This window comes from Atractosteus spatula, chromosome 8 (genome assembly GCF_055471065.1).
Source record: "Atractosteus spatula isolate fAtrSpa1 chromosome 8, fAtrSpa1.hap1, whole genome shotgun sequence".
Taxonomy (NCBI): Eukaryota; Metazoa; Chordata; class Actinopteri; order Semionotiformes; family Lepisosteidae; genus Atractosteus; species Atractosteus spatula.
The window spans coordinates 39,691,247-39,716,362 of NC_142713.1; the positions used below are offsets into that span (position 1 = coordinate 39,691,247).

The 25,116-nt window shown below is 37.2% G+C and overlaps 1 protein-coding gene across 2 annotated transcripts in view; it reads left to right on the forward strand.

The window, feature by feature from the left end:
• phtf2 (putative homeodomain transcription factor 2) overlaps window positions 1-25,116 on the forward strand; it is a 93,508-nt gene that overhangs the window by 26,684 nt on the left and 41,708 nt on the right. For both annotated transcript variants that reach the window (XM_088923726.1, XM_088923727.1), the window contains exon 2: window positions 9,493-9,573. In XM_088923726.1, the coding sequence (XP_088779852.1) occupies window positions 9,529-9,573 (45 nt within the window). In that variant the 5' untranslated portion in view covers window positions 9,493-9,528. The remainder of the gene's footprint in view (window positions 1-9,492; window positions 9,574-25,116) is intronic.

Here is a 25,116-nt window from a genome sequence, read left to right on the forward strand (position 1 = left end):
TTTCCGAGAAGTACTGTGCATGTCGCAGGAGGGCCAGTTAGTTTAATAGTTGGTCTGGTCAGAGGCCTGCTCTTGCCTCATGCTGTAAGCTGTAATGATGTGCTTTTACAGCGTCATTCTGTAGACTCCCTTAGTCATGGTAGCTGAATGAATATTACATTGCATAAGGTATCCAACCAGCTTCCCACTTCATAACATGCCTTGCTACTTTTGTGAAACTGCAATTTAGAATTATATTGCTAGGAATTAAAAACTGTGATGCAAAGCCCTGTGGAAAAAAAATGCAATCTTTATTCTGAGTAAAGAGAACCACTGGCGACAGGCAGTCTGCTATACATACGGTAACTACCCTGGAAGTTTCCATTTTTTTTGTTTTGTTTTACATTGCTTCTATCTGGGGGTCCTCCAAGGTAACTGTTAAACAGACATTTTATAAACTTGCAGAACCTATCCAGAATGATACCTGGAGTATTATCTGGGGTTCACATAACTGTTATACATTTTATACATGTATGCTTAAAAAATAAAAGTACTTTAACACTGCCTATGAGACATGAAGGTGTACTATCACTGCAATGTGTCAATTTTTAGCAGCAGGCCTTTCTTTGAATACTATAGGTACGTACTCTTCCTTGATAAGTCACATGTATTTTTTTATTGAAAATGTAAAACAAAAATCAGTATTTTGTCCTTTAATTAACATAGCTGTTAGCTGCTCCGTGAACCCCCGAGTATAAGCCTTTCATTTTTATTATGGTGGCCAGATTTTGTTCTGCCTGACTGGGACCATTATATTAGTTTAGTATCACAGAAAGCAATCAAAGCTTTTTGATACCAGCTGGACAGCAGGTTTTCAGGTTTTAATGTAAAACTAAATTTGTTCTGCATTGATTTTTATTTTAATTATTTAACCAAGTAAAAGTCTGTTGAAAAGAAATCCTCTTTTCCAATAATGGCCTTGGGACCCATTTATACAGCAGGGCCTATGTTAGAGCAATTTGAGTGAAATATCTTGTTCCAGGACCAAACAGTCAAATCCCACACAGGATTTGAAACCACAGCTCTCCAGTTCAGAGCCTTAACTACTACTCCACACTACTGCTCTGTTTTTCTGTTACTGGATCCTGTTTTATGTAAGGTCAACATTCTTCACTATAGTAGCTGATCCTCACAGCTCTCTTGAGTTGTGAGCTGTAGGGGTGGCACCATGTGTCATAGCTTAACACCATGAAATTAAGAAACCATAAAATAAAAAGACACCGTGAGTTTCAGAATCATGTCAGTACCCGGAGGCACCACAGGCATCTTTAAATGTGCACCTGGATGGAATTGTTGACTTTTATTATATTCAATAAAACAATATTACAGGTTTAATCAGGTGCGTCAGAAAAGACTGATGACCTTTTCCTTCTTGCAAAGATGGTTAGGTTATCTGCCTGGACATATTTTGGCTCCAGATTGAAAAGTGGTATAATTAAAAGAGACAGGGCCCTGTATCGTATAAGCTTCAGATGAGTGATTGCTGCACGCAGAGGAAACAGCTCAAATCCTTTGGCCCCTCTTGAAGAATTATTCTCTGATTTATTCTCAACACAATAATTTGCAAGCTTGGTTTGATATTATTGTTTCCTTGTTTAGCAGACACCTTCATCCAATTTACCATACATCAAAATTCATAATAACAATCACTCTGTTCCTTTGATTATTCTTTGCCGACTTTGTTGACGTATAACTTTGTTCCATAAATGTTTTTCAGTTTTAGCAGTCAAGCTTTTGATAAAAAAATCACTTTATAAAGTATCTGCATCCATCCATTTTTATCCAGTATCGGATCACAGGGGAGCTGGAGCCTACCCTGGCAAGCAACGAGCAATAGGCAACAGGCGTCACAGGGCACAAACACAGATACACACACACACACACACACACACACACACACACCAGGGCCACTTTTCCCAGATGCCGGTTAACCTGCAGGTTGTCTTTACACTGTGGGAGGAAACTGGAGCACCCAATGAGCATGTTGAACCCAGTGCCCCAGTGCTGTAAGATAGTAATGCTAACCTTGGCCCTAACGTGCCACCCTAAGTATGTTCAAAGAATTAATAATTAAACAAAATAGAATGTCATTAGAAGGGGTTGAATAATTTTGCGAGTCACTGGTTATACTTAATGGTTTTGGTTTTCTGAAAGCCAAAAATACAGTATCATACAATAATGCATCTTATGCAAGTGTAATCCTAAATTGGATATCTGTTTCTGAATATTATTTATTAGGCTTAATTTATTGAGAGAAACTATGATGCTGTACAATAACGTATAGGCTGTTAACCACAGTTTGGTGCTTGTTTGCTCCTTATTTGTGCAGAAATGGGTGTGAACCACTTCCAGAGTCTACTAATATTTCTATTAATCAATGATGTAAAAGTAATGTATAAGTTAAAGAGAATTTTTGACAGGATTCAAAATAGCACAAGCTTATACAGTAGGATAGCACAAGCTTATACAGTAGGAAAGACTAGGAAACAAATGTACTGAAGGAATATGTTGCTGTTGGCTGTGATGTGAGTGTGGGACCCAGAGCCTCAGGGACTGAACTGGAGGGTACCTCATTCAGCAGATATGGAGGCACTACTGTATATACAGTACTACAGTATACAGAAAGATACTGTCCTTGTTTACTTTCTGATGTGTACTGTAGATGGTGTTAAATGAGTTGGGTGTTGTTTTAGGAGTGTTCACATACTTATAGAGTTAAGTAGGAAAATGAGATTCCTGTATTACTTGGAACCAGAGAGACTGGTGAGCTTTCATATTACATGGGCTAACTGCTAAGAACAACCTGGTACACTGCTTCACGCATGAAGTTGTTTGAGGGAAGCTTAAAAGGCTGTGCCTCAGTAAATTCTTCCTCTTTACACTTGATGCTGTTGCTGTTGTTTTTTTTGCAGCATGTTTAGGTACATTTCTTTCTGTTACTTCTTCTGAACGTGCAGTACTCAGCGCAATGGCATGTGACTGCAGTAGTGTTCATGTCTTAATCATGGGGTTTTGTCTGGGTTCATTATCATTCCCTATCCATCCACACCACCAGATATCGTTGTGGGGACAGTATGTCTGGTTACTGTCTCAGTCTTCTCTTTTGTTTGGCAAGACCAACCAAACCGATCCGTTCTCTCTGCCCATGACCTCAGTTAGGGCCGTCAGCAGTGGTTACCCACTTCAGGGTAACATAGTTAATGATTTTGGGTTTCTTGTGGGTACAGAATTGTTACAGTTGTAGGTGACAATGGATGTGTCTCAAAATAATTTTGAATCAATGCGTAACACCTGGTAGTGTAAACATTTCTAGCTTCAAAACAAAGGGGGCCTTGCTGAGATGTTGGGGGCCCAGATTCAGTGATCAAAGCAATCGTAAGTTTACCTTGGTTTACCTTAGCTGATTAAGTTCTGGCTAAATTATTAAGTGTCAATCAATAGTCCTCAAGAGGAGACAGGAGGAGACAGAACATAAACTGTGTGCTAGGTGAGAGGTCTTTGTTTGAGATCATCTGAAAAGACCAGATTGGAGCTACTGTACAGTAAATATTTGAACCTTGCCAAGAGAGCTTGCCAATCTGTAGTTTTTAGGAAATTTGGATGTGCTCTCCTGCCTCTGTTCACTGTTCAGTTAGCCTGAAGCGCAGTATGAATTCAGTAAGAGTATAGTCTACAGTATTACAGTCCATGTTAATGAAATGGCAAACTGGGCATAGAAAAGAAACATCAAACCTCATGAGTGGAGATTCCCTCGGTTAAAAATGGCCTCCACTTGCATTGTAGAATAGGGAGACAATTCACATATGGATTCCCATTTATTTTGTGGCATTATAGTTTGCAGAGAGAGAGATTTAACTGCAGGTTGTATTGTATTTAGTTTAGAAGGTAGCTTATCATTTCTTATGGCCTCTGTAGGCATTATTAAAGTATCAAATACTTGGTAGCAGTTTGGGGTATTTCTGGGTGGTCTAAATGTAAGTCTTTGAAATGCCTTGTCTGTAAACTTGTAAACAGAGGAACTTGTGAGTTGTATGTTTATGTAGTATGTAGTGTGTGTCACTGTCACTGTTAATAAATATTTGTTTAACCAAGTGAGCCTGAATTATTACTCTTGTCACCAAAGATGTGCGCGAGAAAAAAAGAATTCACGTGCCTCTAACTGTTCGACTAACAAAATCGTTTGGCAAAAATCCTTTCAAATTGGGGGTTATGATTATAATTTTACTTCTTGATTAATCCGCCCAGTCAATTTCCTGATTCTCTCCATTTTCATAATCCCCCATCTGTGTGGCACCGATTCCCCTTTTCCAGTCCAAGACTGGAGCAGATTTGGTTGAAGGTAGACTGGATTGAACCAAACCAGCTCCTCAGATAAGCACATTTCACAGTTTGTTCCTGAAGGTGGAAAGGACAGAAATGAATGTCTCCCCTGTTTTACGGTACCTGGTGCGCATCGTAGGCGTGTAGAAAATTTAAAAAATGTCCCCACTTACCACAGGGACTGTGTTCAGGCCTGCCCTTGAAAGAAAAGAACTGCGTTGGGGCTTGGTTGCTCTTTCTCTTCCCAAAACCTCAGAGACTGCTGCAGGTTTTTTCAGCATTCTGAGGAGAGTTATTTAAGTGTGATGTTGAACGCTAGAATTATTAAATTAACCAAGGTTCTGAGAGGCTTTCTTCCCCTTTTTATCACTCCTGCAGAGAGTCCAATAGCCTTGTGAGTAATGAGAGCACACAGGCAGTAAACTGCCAGCGATCAGCACTTCTTCAGCAAGACGGGTGTTTCCTGTGGCCAGAAATAGACCTGGAGGTTGTTTCTTTTCTGGTTGTGTAATATTTAGTTTGAGCACTTAGTGATGCATAGACATTGGTGCAATTGAACTTGAACTGTAGGCCTTTTAATTATTTTTTTTTCTGGAAAAAAAAAGCACTTCAGTTATGTCCTGTTTGATTTTGGTCAAGATATAGATTTTTTCTATACTTAAATTATAAGGCTATCTTCAGTATGGTGACTGGAAGGCTGTTGCAAATGTTGACCATTGACAATTGCTTGAAGCAATATTAAAGTGTCTCTTCTGTTTTATGTTTAAGAAATAAAACCACAAAAACCCTTTTACACAACGAAGCATTCGCAGTGCCTTAAACCCTTACTTATTCCTTAACAGTATTGCCATCAAATGCCATCAGACCACTAACTCTACTGTTTGTGAATCATAATCCAACAACATTAGTTAGTAATTATTTAAATGACATCAAAATTGTTTTATTATTTTTTCTAACGTGATTAAAATCTCCATAAGGAACCTCACCAGGCCACAGCCTGACTGGACAAATAATGTTGATGTTAACTGCAGTATTGCATATGATGCTCGGTACACCTGCCTCTCACTTTGGCCTAAAACAGGTCCTCTGAGCCTTGTTCACTGTTCAGTTAACCTGAAGCACAGTACTGCTGTTCATGTTAATGAAATGGCAAACTGGGCATAGAGAAGTAACATTGAAACTCATCAAAGTCTTAAGATGGTTTGAATGTACGATGCCAATAAGCAAACAGTAACAGGACATGGTGGAATCCATCTCCCTACGATAAGCCACTCTGTTGTTGCTAGCTGGCGACTGCTTGAGTGTTGCTACTTGATCAGACTCCTTTGAAAAAGGACATTTAAAGATCCCGCATTAAAAGTCATTTAGAAAACTGAAGTGTTATACAAATTATTTGCCTTTTTGTGTTTCTTTTCTTTTCCTTTCAACATGGAATAAAGCTTTACCTGTACCTTTGCAGCCTACGTATGGTGATGCAGCTCCCTACTCAAAATTAAAACATACCTGAGCCTTTCATATACAGTTCAAAGAAGCTCTAATTAAGCTGCAGAAACACTATTAAATTAGTAAAGTCACTTTAAATTGAAATCTTCTTGTCCCCAAAGAATGTAGACTGAATTAAGAAATGGAACGTGACACATCTTAATGAAAAAACCTTTTAAATAATTTGGTTACCTGCAATATTTTGGCATCAGAAGCACAACTTACGTACAAAACATCGCATAGTTCATATTTCTTGCTGACTGTGAATTGTGGAATTGAATGCATCTTATTTTTTTTATCAATGTTGTGTTACTACTTTATAATATTGTATTATGAGGAATGCTGTGTTGTGTCTGTATAAGCTCTGCTGTGCTTTATCACCCTGTCAGAATATTAATTATTTTCTGGGACAAAGCAGACTACTGGGAACACAGTAATTTAGAATGGCAGTCTATTGCTTTTTACTGTATTTTCTAGGAAGCATAACAGAGATTTAAAAGGTCTCTAAGTAAAGAAAAAATTATTGTAGTCCAGCTTGTAGTCCATGTGCTGTGTGCTGAGGGATGTCTCGTGTTTAATGTTCCCCATCAGGTGTCATTAATAATATGTTGCAGTTTTTGATTTTGAATTATCTGTTCTACTGAAAGAATCTGCTTCACATATACCCCTTCAAAAAATGGAGGGAGCTGGTCAAATTTGTTTCTTCTTTCTGATTTTCCCTTTTGGAGTACAGTATGTGTATTTTGCAAACTAAAGGTTCTTGTTGGAGTTGGTGTTTAGGTTCAGTTCTTTTAAACAAGATATCCTTGTGAGAATAACTTCAGCAAGCAGAAGCAGACAAGCCTGGGATGTGAATAATGGGATGTGAATTTGGTTCCTCATCTTGTGTGTATCCATATGCTCAGTACGGACACCTCCTTGCTCATGCATCCTCAGTGAAGTTGTTCTTTTTCCTGTGAAATCGATGAATAAATCTTACTCAGATCGTAATTTTGTCCAACTCTTGCACAAATGCTTGGATAGTGAGTAAATGACACCTAGTGTAGAAGGTGAAGACTGACAATAAGTGACCACAAATTGTCCCAGTCAGCAATTATTAAAAAAATAAATTACCTTAAAGAACTCGATGAGTTAGCGTACAGTAAGGGTAGTTCTGCAGTGATCTCAGTATTTGTAATGGCATGAGGGAAATCCTTCAGAGCATTGATTGGAATGTGCTGTCTGCAGCTGCAGTGTGATACCAGACACAGATGTGTTTCTTACCAAATTAAACAGCAGTTCATACCAGTTTACTGTGCTGTTTTGTGTGTTTGACATTCAAGTGCGCAGCACTATCCTCTTAAGTTACTGTTAAAACTCTTGCCAAATGTGTTCACAGTTTCCTCCTTTTCTTTCCCTAGTTTGCAAATTGGCCAGTAAATTTAAGGGTGCAGTTTTGTGCAATGCATTTTTTATTTTCTTTTTTAATATTCTCACAGTGGATTTAAACATTTGATGAAAGAGACTTTTCATACTTTTTGTGTTTTTGGATCTAAAATAGTTTAGTCATTAAGCACTACATTTTGTGTTAAAATGAAATGCATCCTGATGCTAGACGTTACTTGTTCACAACACTATGTTTAGGGAGGCAATATAAATCTAAGCCTACTGAAGGACCTTTTGCTTATTTTAGTACTGTGGGAAGTATTGTAAACCAAGTTATCTCGCTTTCATTATCTAAAGTTTCTGAAATAGTAGTTTCCAGTGCCATTTGCATTACCAATATGACATTTTTCAACATCTTACCATGTTTACATGCATTGCTATAATGTGTGTTTATGGGAATTGTATGTAGGCATGATTTTTTATTCTTTTTATTTCAAATCAATACTGTGTTTCCCAGTCTACCTCTTTAATTTATCTGTGTTTACTGGTGGGGTGTTTTACCTGCAAGGGTGTGATTTTCATGGAATAGATGCCAAGTGGCTGTGTTGCTCCAGGTGTGATGGAAAACAGTGGCGACTAGGGATGACTCAATACTGTGAGTGAGGTACTGTATGCTTGTGTGTACATTTACTGTATGTAATACAAAGTAGTGCTTTAGTAATTATTTTTTAATGGTCCTTTTGATATCTTTGGTTTTTGAGAGATGGCAAAAGGGCATGGAGACATGGCACTGAGGAAGCCTATCGCTGTAATCTCTTTATAATATTTATATTAAATATTGATAGGTATCAATGTATGTAATATAATGTGTACATGTACATATGTACAGTATAATTAGGATTTTAGAGCAGTGAGTATTATTCATAGTCTATACCAGGCATCTCCAACCTTAGTCTTAGAGACTCTCTTTCAGCAAGTCTTCCTAAATCACCTGTTATTGAAAGATTACGAAGACTTGAAAGTTATTAATAGTTGTATAGCAATTAAATAAGTAATGTGTTCAATTAAATGAGCTCTGGTCCATGGGGGCTGAAGAGTCTTTCTAGTTTTTAAATCAAAATGACTTAATTTAACAACTCACCCATTTAACACATCACAATTAAATGGTTACAGGTCTTTAGATGTTGATGACTTATTGGTTGCCTATAAAACGGCCTATGGATAAAGGCCAGAGACCTGTGGTTTGTACTGTATGTTTGGTACATTGAAGTGTTTAAAACACTGAAGTTACAGAAACCTGAAGAGTTTGAGTATTCCAGCAGAAGTATATTATTTTAGTACTGTAAATGTCATTCAGTATATTCTGAGCTACACTTAGAAGGTGTTACAATACTCGCTGCACGTTATTTTTGATGAGGCACAAAGATCTTACGATGATGCAGTCAAAAAGATGAAGCATTAGAAAGAAAGTCTTAATGCAAGTAAAGGATCTTTAGAACTACCCACAATCTTCAAGAATCTTGCTCTGGCTTAAATGTCAGCATGTCTTTGGGGAAAACATTTGATACCCCATTCATACTATGCTGGCTGGCCAGTAGGTGAAAACCTTTAATTTGTTTTATCTGAGGTCATAGATTGATTTAAGGACCTACAAAATGAACTACATATTCACATTTGATCTGCAGATGGCTGCCTGCCCCTATTGTTTCATGACACATTTCTGTGTTAGCATGTGTTTTCTAAAAGGATGCATCACTGGCACTCTAAAGAAAACGCATCGCATGACCACATTCATGACATGGAATTTCTATAAAATTTAGTTGGGAGCAGATGGGGGGCATCCAGATGTGTGGGGAGAAATCAGAATAAGCCCTGCATTTAGCAAAAGGTTCTCAATTGAGATGCCCTTATTTAAGCACCATGGAACCAATACAATGGTACAGTTAACAGAGCTTTACAGTGTGTTTTATGCTGTGTTCTGAAACGTCTGTGCTTTAACAGGAACAGTAAGTAATTTAAGAGTATAGAGTTTCTAAATACAGTGGTGTCACGGTTTTCTCCACTCTGGTTTGGCCAAGCAAGTAACAAGGCTCTCTGTGAGGCACAGAGAACCCATACAGTAGGTATGCCTTTGAGGCTTCCTTCTTAAGTATTAATGAGGGGGTGTGTAATATCGGTGAGTAAGCTTACCTGCTGGGCAGGTGAAACAAGGATTTAAAGAGCTGCCAGGGTGCAGGAGCACGAGATACAGAACTGATGGGCTTCTCACTTCCCTTTGTTTTTCAGCTTAAAATGACCTGTGTGGTGACCCCTGGCATGTAAATGGCGTCCAAAGTGAGAGATGCTGTAGTGTGGTATCAGAAGAAGGTAGGTGACATCTTTTTTTTTCATTGCCTATGCCATGTGTCCATCTGCTTCCTCTTCGTCGCTTCAGAAAGCACACAGACCTCGGGTCTTTACAACTTTTACTTTTTATTCTGTCATTTGCACTCAGCATAGCAGAGGTGGAATAGAATTTCTGTTTGTATATGAGTATGTAAAGTTTTACTCTATGTTTTGCTTTCAGTATCTTTTTATTTGTTTTTTAGCCAGTACGGTGGGACATAGTGTGTATGATTCTATGTGTTTTGAAAAAAGTATATATTTAGCTTCAATTACCCACAAATATTCAGGTGGGTTTTCATATAAAAATATTTCAATAATAATCCACAGGTTCAATGCTTAAGTAAATAAAAGTAACTAAAATGAGAGTTCATTTTAGTTTAATTTAATGTTCTTTTCCTTCATTTTATTATAGTCAAAGGTTTACCTTAATTTTCCTTATGGATAGAAGCCAGTGGCAAAGGTTTTCATTTAAGAGGATGATACATAATATTAAGAATAGTTTATACAATTTAGCACAGAAAGTATTTCCTTATTGTTAGAAAAGCTTAGGGCTTTTTCTTGACGTTATATAATGTATTTTCTATTTTTCAGAAAGAGATATTTTTAATGATGATATTTTTAGTCTTCCACAATAATGCTGTTCTGCAGGTAACTATTGTCTAGTGGAACAGGTTCTAATGAATGTGATCAGAACTGTCAGGAAAGTGCAGTCTTTTTAAAACTGGTCTCTCCCAAAATACATAACTGAGGTGATTCATTTATTGAAATACAGCTGTATTGTGGACGATTGGTATAAGGCACTCTTTCAGTGATTTTGCATCATACTTTTCAATTTTTTAGCTGAATGTCTGTGGGATTTACTTAAAGTTAACTAGTTTTAGAGTCCCCTATTTATAAATATTTAATTCCCATTTAATTCCTACCATGACAAATTATAGGGGGAAACTTCAGGATAATATCTACAAAGAGTGTATTAGATAAGTACAGATAATGGTCTGTGCGTCTGCTGCATAGTTTCATTTTTACTTAATTACAAAGAAGAAAAAATAATATAATAAGATTTTGTCACTGCTAAAATATTAAAAAAACAATACAATATTTTGTTTTATGCATTTTATATTTATAAATTTTAGAAAAAGAGGATCATCATGTTTGACCTAAATTTAATGAGACTAGTAATATATGCTTGTAAAGTTTAACGTCACTAGATAATCATACCATAGTTTAAAAATGTTTGGAGACTTCCAGATGATTTTAAAGAGCTCCTTTTTAAAGGAAACATGTAAAACATATTTTTGACTAAAGCAGAGAGATTTATTTAAGTTAACTACAAATTAAAAAGTGCAAAATTGAACTAAAGAATTTATGACATATCTTAACAGTAGCTTAACAGAACAGAATATATCTACATAGTACTACTGTATTCTATACCCAAATAATCTGGAATAAGATCTTTTCCATCATTTTAATTTTGAAAACCTTTGTCGGAAGCAATTTGTTATTCACTGCTAAGCTGTTCTGATGAATGTTTGAATGTGTGTGAGAATTTTATATGAGGCTGTCCCGGGTAGATTTTGGACCTTCTTGAATTTGTAGGGCTCTTGTTTCCTAGTGTTAACCGTGCTATTGGTTAATAAGGTACTTTTTAAATTGTTTTTTTAAAGAATAATTAATTGACACTTGAAAAGAATTAACATTACTTTAGGAAGACATTGTTTTATTTGATTTGTTTTACCTTTTAATAGTTCTAACTATTCCCAGTCATTCTAAGGTTTTGGCATTATGCTTTCAGTAATGTAGTATTGGAAACATGCAGTGCTTATAAAGTTTTCTTCTTCTCTAATCACTTTTTCTTTTTTCTTCATTGACTCAAAAGCCTATCTCACTAACAATAACTGTATAGCAAAATGTTAGTGTACATAAAGTATTCAGTCAATTAAGTCCAAATTTAGTAGCCTGGGACTTTCCTGATCGCCGATAAAACCACTTTTTGATTTTCTGTTTAGTCTTTAAGGGAGAACTACAGTTTATGAGTCCTGTATGTGTCTAGATATGTAAAGCTTCATTATCCTTCCCATTGACTGTAAGCAGTATCAATCTGAGTGAATTAGGATATCATGGTATGTAAGGATAAAACTCAATTATTACTCTTACAAACCTAGAAGACTTTACAAAGATTGGTATATCAAGCTTTTTTCTCTTCCATGTGGTTTGAGAAAAAAAAGAAAAAAAGAGTTGTGGTTAAAGGCGTATGGGTGGTGTTTGGATGGGTGTTTGATCATGAATTTAATTACAGAGTAGAATTCTAAAGCATTTATGAGGCAGCGACTAGTTTTATTTTTTAATACTTTTTTATTTAGAATCTGCAGTTAGTTTTGGTGTTTGCTACCTAGCCTATTTGTAGGACTTAAGGTAAGTCAGATCACACCTCTGTATTAAGAGGTGAATACATTAGGAGGTGTGCTTTTTCCAGATTGTCCATGATTTTTTACTCCAGCAGATATGTAATGTCGGTAACAGATCTGGAGTCCAGTGAACAGAAGCCTTACTTGTAATACTTGTAAAAATGTTACATTACCTAGCCAGTCGGAAGGATTTCTGGTATACTTCAAGTTGAATTAATTAACTACAATGCACTCAACGTCATAGGTGTTCAGACAGCTGTGTGCATTCAACTTTTGACAGCTCCCCATCACAGACTGTGTGCCTATGACATTTCAGACATGGAGATCAGTAGATGTTTGTGGATGGCGTGGAGTGCAGATGTAAAAGTGAAGGTTGGGAATTGGATGTTGAACAGGGAAGCATTAATAATGGAAAACTGAGTACAGTGTGCCATTGCTGGTTTCTAGCATGTACAGTAAGTTAAGACCTACACCCTCATGGTGTAAGACCCAAAAATGTTTAATTTCACTTAAAGTTTGTAATATGACACACATGATACATTTGTAAGGATTTGGTACTACCTGTTCAAGATTAATATACTGTAGTATTGTTAAATCAGCATAGTTATAGCATAAATCAGCTAGTACTGCATTTGACTGAATGGGCGGTCTTCAGGTTATTAAATATAGGATATCCTTCAAAAGCAGAAATCTAATCTGCTTTCTTTCACCTCCTTAATTCAGATAATGAAGCTATTCCCTGTTGGATTTAGCCACTAGAAAAAAGAAGGTCAACAAATTTGAGTTTGAATTATTTTAAAACATGAATCTACTATTTGAGTGACTTCTAACAATAATGGTTTTGGACCTTAAGGGGAACCTGCCATGCTATTTATATTTCAAGGTTAGATGGAATCAGCATTGATTGGTGTAGAAGCCACAATAAAAGTAAAATGTGCTCAGTAATTTGTAAAACCTCCAATTAACAATCACAAGATACATGACATTTCCAGGTATGCGCAGCACCATATTCAGAACAGGGAAAAAAACAACTGGTGAGGTGAAGCAGTCCTATTACATTGTAAACAAGCAGGCTTGTGAATACTGTACATCTCTTTTAACCCAATAGAACTATTACTCTCAATTTCAAGACAGCAAAACCATCTTGAAGTTGAGAGCAAGATTTTTATTGGATTATACTACTTACCTGTTACCTCTGCATACAGATCATGTTGGAACATTTCTGTGGTGAAATATCTACTGCACGTCCTGGACTTAATCAGCTCGTACATTACATTAGTTATTACAGTGACTAGCGAACAGGAAGGGCTGCATCACATCACAATTCGTGGGAACTCTTGCTCTAGCCCGTGGCGAAACCAGGGGTTTGGGACAACATGGTGACTTACAGCACTTCCACAAATTTCACGATTTTGTGCTTAATTTGATTTAAAACATTTTTCTATAACGTCAATGAATTTGGTCTGAGAAACTATTCTGAGAAATTGGGACTTTCCCTTTAAATAAAAGTAGGGGGCATATTCCTCTTGTTGGTGACACTGTTGTTTCCAATCAGGTGTTCATACTACAGACCAAAACAAAACACACAATAAAAAAAACAACAAAATCTTCCCCTCTGTGTTTTAACAAAGCATGATTGGAAATGATACTATGTATGAAAAACAATGTAGAGAAGGTAGAAAAATTCATGGGATTTACTTCTTTTGGATTATTGCATGTCAGCACAGTGAGAGCCTCCACTTTTATACAATTTCACACATATACCTGTCAGTGTTAATGATGGTGGAAGGCAAAATGTCAGGTAAAACTCCAATGAGCTCTGAAGCTGTTGTTGGTTTTAATTAGTGGGTGTGTTGCGTTTTTCACCACCAGGATATATAATGAAAGGGGACTAAAGGTGGAGGAATGGGGAGGAGATGGAATTGTGGAATCGATGCCTTATAGTTAGCAATGACTTTCTTTCTTAATTTATTATTTCATCACATGTGCCTATAAAAACAAAAACCTTTGGTTTGGTGTCACTGGGTGGTGTTGCTTTGTTTGTGTGTCTGAGGCAAGGCAAACAGTTTGGTTGCTGTGTCTCTGTCACAGTGTTGAATTACTGAAACTCTGTTAAAGAAATACACTGTTAGTCTAGATTTTTAGTTTTTAGTACTGTTAATAAACACAGACCTACATTACCTTAAATTAATTTTATCTTCAATTAAGAAAATGATGAGTCTGGCTAATGCAGTTGTTATTACTGCTGTTTTCATTGCTAACAAAAAATGCTTGCTTAGATCTGCCTAATATTACTTTGATAATTATGACTTGCTGCAAACACCATTAGGTTGTTATGTAGAGCATTGTACCCAGGTAGTCTGCTGTAAATAAAACTATACTTTTTCTGGATAAATGAATCAATAATTAGGTTGTGGTGTGAGGGCTGAATATTGTTCTTTTACCCTCAGGCCATCTGAGGAAATACCTACTGTATAGCTCCACTGAGCCTTTACAGCCTGTTAGTCATTCATTTTCTTTTCATAAATGGAGTCATGTGGTTAGCAATAGCATTGGTGGAAAGTAACACCTTAAAACAAACACACACAAATGTGTTCATAGTTGCCAAAAACAATGACGGGCAAATATGGGATCAGTACAGACGTTTTTCTTGTCTGAATTCCCAGATTAATTGGAATATTTGCCGCATGTGCCATGACCAAGATATGCAGATTTTTATGGGTTCTTTCTCTAAAGCTCATTCTGGCATATATAATATATTTGAGTTACAATCCGTCAATGCCCTGTTTGTTAGTGTTGGCATAGTGCAGCTTGTAAGCCTTTGGATTCACGACTAGCGGGTTGGGGGTTGTGGATTATATGCCTGCTGCAGACTCTGTTGGTTTACCCTTGAGTAAAGCACATTACCCCAATTTCAACAGTCCACCCTGCTGTGTGAATGGGAAGCAGAATCGCAGGGGGTCAATCCCTGCGATGGACTGGTATCCCGTCTAAGGAGCCACTGTGGCTCTGGTATGAACTTTACTTCTCCTGTTGGTTTGCAAGCAGAATTATCCACATGTTGCAGAACTGTGTATTAACGGAAACGGATACGTTACTCAACTGTAATTTCGAAGCTAAATTTGTTGTTGCCTATTCATTTAAAATAGAGGCTGATTCACTAACCATGGATTTGTTTTCATTTTTTTGCACTTTTCATTTAGAATATGGAGAGTTCTCAAGTGAACATTTGGGATTTTTTTGATTGTGTATTTGCTGTTCACGTAAATCTTCCTATCGATGTGTGTCATGGCTCTGTAACTTTGACAGAACAAACAGCTATAAAAAAACAACAACATTGAAAGAAAAGTTCTAGACGAAAATAATAGATACCTTTAAAATAAGGCTTTTTTTGCCTTCTAACCTCATAGCTGTGGTATGGGTTTAGCTTTTCCTTACTTTTCTGCAATTGAAAAGAAATTAAAATAACATGCTGTCCTTGAAGTCTGGAACCATCTGTTGTAAAATCTAAGGTCAGAAACAGATTGAGTAGCTCTATATTTTGTTTGTCACATTGTCAGTATAAGATGGAAAGAGACATCTCTTTGGATACCTGTTTCACAATATTTTTAATCCCTGTTGAGCAATTTGAATGACTAAACAAGATTACCTGTTCAAATGTTGTTACAATGCAAAGCTTTGTGAAAAAAAAAAAACAAAGCTGAAAAATAAAGCAACAACATGGATTTCTTCAGTGGGTTTTCAGTACCTGTGGGTGTGCTAGGCATTCATGAGTGTGCTTGTCAGCTGTTAACGTGCAGCATATTACTGAATCAAACAGTGGTTTGGTATGTTATGTGAAAACATACAGTTGGGCATTAATTCATCAAAGCTGCACAGCTGAGCTTTATTTTAACAGCTGTGTGGTATTCTGGAAGTCCACAGTCCAACGGAAGGAGGAGTCCCTTAGAGATCCATACCAAGTCTGCCGACTCTGGTTGGTAACAAATAACAGAGAGGATGCTTTGTTTTCAGATGAATAATGAGTAGAGCTAATTAGTTTGAAGTCATTTTTGCAGGCCAGAAAGTGTATTACTTTGGTGTCAATGTAAAGAATATCCTTCTTATTGCCTTTTCACTAGTAAAATACAAAGACAAATTAATTGGCAACAATATATTACTTATGTTACCTAAAAAGTACAATTATTGAATAATTGACAAGTACTGCATTGTCTTTTCAGGAGACACATTCAAGAAGCAGTAAAATAAAGTTCTCTGAAAGCAAGTGAGACTTGCTGAGTACAGTGTGCGTGAAGTACACGATTTCACAGAGCTCTTTGAAACCTTCTAATTGTTTTACAGGTTTCACAGCTTTCAGTCTGGACACGAAACAGCTACAGTAATCAATGAAGTGCTGCCAGAGATGGCAATCCAAGTTAAACAAAGGGGATGAGGAGCTGCCAGAGCCCTCAAATCTTTGCTTACTTCACACACTTGGCAGTGTTGAATAAGAAATAAGGAAGAAGGCTCCACGGCCAAAACGTTGTGTTCTCTTTCTTCTTTTTTTCAGCATGGAATAAACCTATAACTTGTTCCTAAGAAATAAGGAACTTTGAATTCAGTACAGAGCATAACTCTAAAACAAAGTGCTGTCAATACAATATCTTGGCATTGGAAGGACACTGATTTTGCTTAGATTACAAACTTTTTCCAGTGGAATTTCTTGCTCATCCTTTGCAAAAGGGCTTGGTTGTGTACTGAGGGGGATGCGAGCCTTAACACTTAAAATCAGCAAGATTTCATGACGTTATTTGGAAAATGACATTTTTTGGAATCGGTATCCGTATTTTTCAGTGAACAGATATAAAATGAGTAAAATAATGATGTTGAATAACCTTTGTCACCATTAGGCAGATCATCAGGGGGTCTAACCGAAAGTCAAACTGTAGTCACATCGGTGGCAACTGTTGGAAAAAATACAAACTATATATCTAGGATGCAGGCTTTATACCAAATTGCAGCCTTGTGAGATCAGTTCCTTTTCTCTTACAGAACTTAGGCAAACATGTGGTTGTTCAGTGGTTTCTGAACCCTAGATGGCCAAATGTTCAGTGTGGCCTAAGTGTGGCATGCAGGGTGTGCACAACATTACGGTCCTGTTCTCTTCTCACAGCTTCTTCTCTCATCTGTAGTTGCACGAGCAGCATGAGGACATACATTGTACTGCTGGACTGTTGCTACATGAGGGTGAGCCCTCAGGAAGGCAGGAGGGACTTTGTCAGAGTAGCACCACATAGTCAGTCAAAGTGGAGGTATATGACAATGAGAAATGCTCAACCAGGCTGTTGCATTTAGACCTCCCCATCAGTCAGTCTGTTGTGAATTAATGCATTTTTCTGCTTGTCACTGTAGTTGATTTTCTTCTGCTTGATCAATGCAAACTCTTCATCACTAAAGAGGACTTAGGGGGGACCTACCATACAAATTAATGCCTATGGAGGCTATGTTTTTTTCCTTTTATGCGTTTTTCTTTCTTGAATTGTCTCGGCCTTCGACTTCAACCGGTTGAATCAGCTGCAACATGAAGCTGCAGCGCTTCATGTCACAACTCTCGCGATCTCATGCTCTCCCACGTGGCGAGACCAGGGCTTTTCGATGTACTTTCACAAAGTTCACGAATTTGTACAGAATTCAGAATTTGTAACATTTTTCTGTACAGTCAATGAATTTATTTTGGTACCGAGATTGAATAACCAGTCTCAGATTTTGGGACTGCAGTTTTCTATTAAGTGTATAACCAGTCGTGAAATAGAAATCATCAAAAATGCCAACAAAAACCTTTAATCAATATTCATCTGAAAATAGAGATTCATAGTGATAAGTTATGTTGATGTTCAGTATAATTCAAATGTGTGCGGTTCTTAAATAGAATTCCCAATATAGCACATCACCGATTCTGCTCCAAATGTCCTGATGTGTCTTACCTTCAACATCTTGCATAACTCCTTCATCATTCCAGACATTAATGGGGTCTCCTGTACAGCAGGGACCTGACCTCTTAAGGGAGGTCAACTCTACAACAGCAGCTCTTTGGAACTGAATTGTTGAGGAGGCGATTGTGCAGTTAAACTGCTTCTGGATGGTGAAATATAATATTGCAAGAATATGTTGGTGGACTCAATCTTATGAAATGATATAGTAGATACCAGAGGAATATTTAGTAACAGTTTTGACCAATAATGGACATCTTATATTTTGTATATGTACCCCATATTTTATGGAGTGTGTTCCAAAAAACTCGAATGTGATATACAATATGCAAGAAAGGTCTTCCCCTAACCCCATATCCCATCAAAGTTCACCTCTCTTCTTTGTTGTTTTATCCACAGCCTGATGTCTCTCACAGCAAAATTAATATGGGGCAATTAAAAAGCTGTAGCAAAATACTATTTAAATGATCTTTTTAAAGTATCCACAGTTGCAGTCTAATACATTTAGAAAATTGTAGAAAACTGAAATTGTGAAAGAATGAGTTTTACAATTGTGAAGCTGTACAAGAAAAGGATTATCAAACATTGCTTAGAACCTGTAGTTAGGTATACCAAGAAGACCTGAATCAGTTGTTCTCAGAATAATTGTTTTCAGTATTAGAGTTTAAGTCATAGAGTAACCTGGAGTTACACTACTCAGTGATTTATGTTTAAGAAAGATAACTTACGGTGAAAATCCACTCTGATTTTCAACGGGAGCTTTATATTATACAGTTTATACAGGTCTGGAGTTATGTGCTGAGGCCGATTAGTTCCTGTATGTGAGCCACAAAGAGTCCATTTCCAATAACTGTTTAGTGCAATATAGGGATGTTGTGAACCCGGGCCTAACCCAGCAGACAATAAGGGTAAGGCAGGATACACCTTGAACGGTACACTAGTCTATCGCAGGGCAAGCATTCAGACATTAACTCGCATAAGAGAAGACAATTTTGAGACACCGATTAACCTAGACATCATGTCTGTGGAAGGTAGGAGTAAATCAAAGCTCCCAGAGACCACCCATAAAACCACAGGGAGAAAATGAAAACTTCTCACAAACTCTCCCCCAGACTGGAATCAGCTATGTTGCCTTGCTGTCGGCCACATGAATGACCAATTATTATTCTGTAAAAACTCACGTTATTCTTTACATTTACTCGGCCAGTCAGAATCTCAGAATATGAGTGCCTCCTGGTAGTCTTGCATTGAGAGACTTCAGGCTGTGGAGGAAACAAGAAAGGGAGAGGTGAACTGTGATGGGATATGGGGAAGGGGAAGACAGGGGAGACTGCAGAGCGGGTTCAGACTTGTTAAGGTGAACAGCCTTTTCCTGTTGCCGTCATTCCTTATTAATGGTATTTTGTACTAATCGGGAATCAAAGCTGATGTGCTGCCAGTTGAACTGTGCATGAAACTGTCCCAGCACACATCCTGCTCTCTGTCCCAATGTAGCTGAGTGCATATGGCATATTAAATTACATAACTAACGACCGCTGTTCAGAGGCAAGATCTCTGCCTAAGCATTCTTAAATCTCCCGGTTTTATTACCATGGAAAGCCTTGCATGACCTGAGCTCTGGGCCAGGTTTTAAGTTTCACATTGAAAATTTAAATTATTTTAAATCTGCAAAATGCTTTCCCTAAATTAAAATCAGTAGGATTAAACTAGCAGTGGGGTGAAGGCTCCTCTTGTCATGTGTGTAATTCCATCTGTTTATGCCAGTGTACCGGTTAATTATACTGCAGCAAATAACGATGGCTTGTCTGCTCTGTGTGTCAACTGGTATAAACAAGAAATGTTGACATTACATTTTTTAACACAAGTATCTCCTTACGACACAATAGGACAGTGTAGGAGTGGCGAAGATTTGCTCACCATTAGCAAACTTTTTTCCTCAACAAAAATGCACAGAATAGTGCAACATGACCTTGTTACACTTATGACGCAGACCTTTTAAAGATTGATATCCATATATGTCAATGACTTATGCATTTTTATTCATTTATTTATGAACTTGAATATCATTTCCCAAATGTATGATTGGTCTGAATTCTTATTTGAAGGTTGTCTTCAAATGTTCAGTATGTTCAGATGTGTTGATGTTTTTATCTTCTCTTTTTTGCTGTGCATGAATGAGAAATGTAGAAAGTGTTGTTCACTGTGCAGATTGTAGCTCTGTATAATTACAATGAGTGCAATTAGCAGATTACCAGATTCTGAATTGAAAACATTTGTGCAGTCCTGTTAAAGGTGGAATGATAATGGGCGTTGTCTAAGCAGGAGTGTCTCAGTCATGCACTGGAAGGTCTGGAAGGACTGATCAGGTTTGACTTCTTTGGGTAGTTCATTCCTCCACTGAGGGGACAGTGAGGAGAATGAACAGGGCCTGTTGAGACGGTGATAGGTGAGATCTAGGATTTTTGAATTGGATGTGTGCAGCAATGGAGAAGAACTAATTTCAGTCTCACTAATTTCATTTGCATGAGAGATGCAAGGAAGAGAAATGACAAGCTGAGTTGCAGAATTCTGGATGAACTGGAGTGGGCTGGTGGTGTTGGCCAAGAGGGAGTTACAGTAGTGTAGGCAGCACTACTGTACGGTAGTAGAAGGGCCGTCATTAGGAGTGGTGTTGTGTTGTTGACAGTATTTACATGAAAGTTAATGCTGTTGTAACCAGCAGAGAAGCTGACTAATAGTTAAGATCCCAGTTTAACATATTCCAGTGTACTGAATTTGAGTTGGGAGGCAAAGAGTATTTCATTTAACTATTCAGTATTGTTAATAAACAACCTATAGAATGATATGGAAAATACATATTATTTCTGTTGCATTATATGATGTTCTCTATCCCTACAACTTATAAAGAGACTATACTCTATTACAGCTCATCTTTAAATGCTCCCTTAGGTGTTAATATTATGATTGTCGTTATTCTTTGGTCAATCTATATTAGAATTGATGTGGTGGTCTGTTGAATAAAATCAAGTAAAACACAACAGAAACTGAATTTTAGTTTTCATTTGTGTAATCTGATTAAAATGTCACTGATTTCTCACTCCCTGCACTGCGTTCATATTAAGGCTAAAGGTGCAAAATGACATTTTAGTGCATGCGCAGAAGCATGCATGTTCTACCATGTCTTCACAGTACTTTAGACCCTTGACTATAGGTGTTGTCAGGTATTGAAACTGTCCTCTTGACTGATAAAACTTAGAGCATCTTAAGCCTCATCTTGCAGAATGACTAAAGGGGCAGCAAAAACAATGTGATTTAGAGGTCTGATTAGCATTTCTGAGCTGAAGAGAGATGTGAGCAGTATTTTGCATTTTAGTATAAACAGGGTTGTCCTTTATCCCTGCTTGTCTGCAAGAATAAAGTTTGTGGAGCTGTCAGTCTATCAGTCGGTCAACCCTTAATTATTATAATGAGAAAAGATAATTTAGAGCTGACAATCTGGATGGACATGTTCAAATATCTGTGCTGAGGAGAATTTTCTGCAGTCTGAAGTGTAAAGAGAGTTCATTGTCAACACCAATATGTGCTTACAAGCAACCCAATATTTCTATTCACCAGAGCACAGGCCATACCCTGTTCTCCTGCACTATTCATTAAGACAGAGGAGGGAGCGATGCATTCTGTAATGATCGTTCCTGTGTTACTGACAGGTACGTCTCAGATTGCTAGAAGGAGTGAACACAATGGACAGATACAGTGCCAGGGTCTCCAGAATTTATAATTAATTTCTTGCCACTTGCTATTATATGTAGGCTTATTATTTAGCATTTCCTGTTTGGACACAACAGAGATTCTCTGCATCGGGATTTTCCAATGCAAAAAATAGAGCAAAGAGGGCACACACTATAAATATAATAATATTATAACCTATTATTAAAGTATGGTGCAAATAGAGATTTAAGAGCCTTACTGTACAAAGTGTAAAAACAACTATCTTTTGAAGAAAATACGACAAAACCAGAGGCTGGATTTTGGATGGCTTTTGAATTTGTAAGTCTAAAGCCGTCCTTGGCTTGGGTTCAGGCTATATTGTAGCCTGATTAATCTGCTAGGCCCTCAGATGTTAGGGGTTGTTCAGTTAAAGCGTACTTGAGTTTATTGCCATGGTGATATGTCACCGACATGCCGAATGTAATTGTATCACTGGCTTTTCTCAAGACTCCTTGGCAATGCATGTTTCATGATGACTAATAAATTATTTAGTGTTTCCACTGCTGCTAAAGGGCACTGTGAGGATTAGTGTACACCACTACCCAGGTCCAGCATCAGGATCTCCGCCACGCCATTCAAGACTCACTCCTCAACACAGATATTAAGAACTATTTATCGTGTACCTGTGACTTCATGCTTCTTAGACTAGAACACTACTCATGCAGTACAAATATCTGTATACTGTATAAATACTACAGTAATGAATACATGGTACCTCTTCTCTAGAAATAATCTTGTGTCTATCTAAACATGAGAATTACTTTTTATGTGGCTGGTTTAAACTATTTTCACACATGTATGCTTGTACACATGTATACAAATGAGTGTGTAAATTGAAGATACAGTTTAGCATAGAATGTATTCAGAGGTGCAAAGATAGAATTAATTTTGATCAATAATCTACATTCTCACTTGTTTTTCTTTTTTAAACTGTTGTCCTAAAATGACCTTCTAATCCTTACTTTGGAGGGACTCTGTCCATTATAGGTCTCTACTTGGTGAAGTTTTGACTCAAATAGTGACATGAGTGAAGCAGAGACCAATGCCAATCATAAAGATCATAAAGCTAAACTGTATAATCTAGAACGTAAAATCAATGGATAAGCAATTTGAATTTTTAATGATTAATAAGTATATATATATAGTATTCTGCCCACAGATTTACAATTACAGTAAGTCTAAGCCAATACACACTTTACAGTTTATCACCAAAGCCATCACTGTTAAGGTTATTGCCTTCCCTGTGGAAACAACAGTGTTTGTACATGAACAACAGGAGTTGCCTTTCTGTTAAAAAGCTGGTTTAACCAATGTAACTCTGTTGATTTATTCCCCCTTTGTGTATTTCAACTTGGCAAATTTATTATAAGACTTATGTACATTCAATGTGGATTCATCATGATTTTACTTTAGTTCTTCATAGGTTTCCTATGTTGCAAAAATGCCTTCATTGTGCTTTACCTCGTTGGAATGCCATTCTATACCTCTATAATGTTTAAGAAGCCATATTTATATTTGTGTGGCCCAGTGTCGTAAATCACAATGAAAGTTGATGTCAGAGGAAACCTCTGAAAAACTAAAGTAAAATCATGGCAAAAGCACACAAAATGTCAGGTGAGTTGACCAAGGTGAGCTCTAATTGGAGTTTGCAGAACTTGGTAGTGTCCGTGTGAATATTTAGAGGACGCAGCTGCGAGTCAGCTCCAGCCAGTAACAGACAGCTCCAGCTGTGATTATCAGGCTAGGCCATGGAGCAGGACTGCCTGCCCTCTGAGTGTGGGACGAGAGATCATGGGGTTGGTGGTGAGAATGTTTTGGATTCAGAGAAAAAAATACTCACGACGCCAGTGCAATACAATACCATTCCTGAGAAAAATCAATTCCAAAGTTATTGTCAGCAGAGACCCGCATAATAAACCTGTTAAAAAAGAGCACAGGATCTGAAATCAGAAGGAAAATTAGACATACAAAAAAGATTCTGTTGAGTATTTATGTCTGTGAATTTTTATTTATATGTATGGTGTTTATATTTCTATTTTATACATGTTTGTTAATAAATCTTGTCTTTCTAGTTGTGGTAGGTTTAGAACTACATGTCTTTTTTTTTCTATAATTTAAAAGTACTGTATGAGCGCACTCCACTGGGCTCCTTAAAAAAAACAGGAATAGCTTTCAACACTAGTAAAGCATCTGCTGACAGCCTGGAGGTTGAAGGTCTTTAGGTTTAGGTCTGGTTTTCTTCACAGACATCTGACATGCAGGAAATATCATATTGTTTCTAAAGAAAATGGTTTTAGCTGCTTTTCCCATAAAGTCAAGCATGTTCTTCAGGTGGAACATCAAAAAATGTTGTTTCATTACTGTACTCTTGTATATCAATGTGAATGTTGGTGTGTGCTTAGCTGCCATATACAACTCTTTAAGGCCCTTTGGTTTTAACTTAAATATACATGGCAATTTCAACCTAGAAAGAGCTGTTAAAGGTCAGTTTTCAATAAAACCTGCTCCTCAGATGAAAAGCCTGTTTGTATAATTAGCAGATATTCTCAGGCACAATTGTGTGGTATCCGAATAGTTGCTTTCACATGTAACATCAGAAAAACATCTTTAAAAAACTGTTCTTAGCAAGCAGATTGTTCACTTACAGTAATAGTGTGAATAAGAGATCATCAAAATGTTACTGTTTAGAATGTTCCTTAACACCACTAAAGGTACTTGTACTCTGTACTGTCAGTGACTGTGATCCCCCAAGTAGCAGAAGACTACTGGCTGAGCATCTCCAATGCTGTGATGCAGCGCTGTGCGGGGGTGTCTTGGCCTGCCACTCAGAAGTCACTCATGTGATTGGCAAGGCATCTGAGGGCTTTTTAATACTGTCAGCGAGAGCACTAATTTCCTACTAACGCTCCTGTAAGTATTGTGGAGATCATAATACATCATGTGAAAAATGACCGACAGCTCGACAGATCAAGCCCCAGGGGATGACTCCTTCTTTCCATGCCTATTTGAGAGTTTAAGGTGCGAGTTAACTTGATTGACGGTTGATTTTTTTCCAAATTTGTCAGGTGTAAAGAAAAAATTCTTATTCATGAGTGAATGAATAAAAAAAATAAAACATTTTAAACTTTTAAACTGTAGAACGTACAGTAAAAATGTAACACTGCAAAAACAGTTACAAATGAGAGGATGCCATTTGGTCCGCCTTGCTTGTTTGGTTGTTTAATCAAGAATTTATTCAATTGATTTTTTAAAGGATCCCCTTTCAGTCAGCTTCATCCGCATGACTAGGGTTTTGTCCCTTTGTTTAAAGATGTATCTCCTGTCGAATCACTGTCATTTTTATATCCACTTGTGTCTCCGGGAGAACACAGATCCTGTGGTAA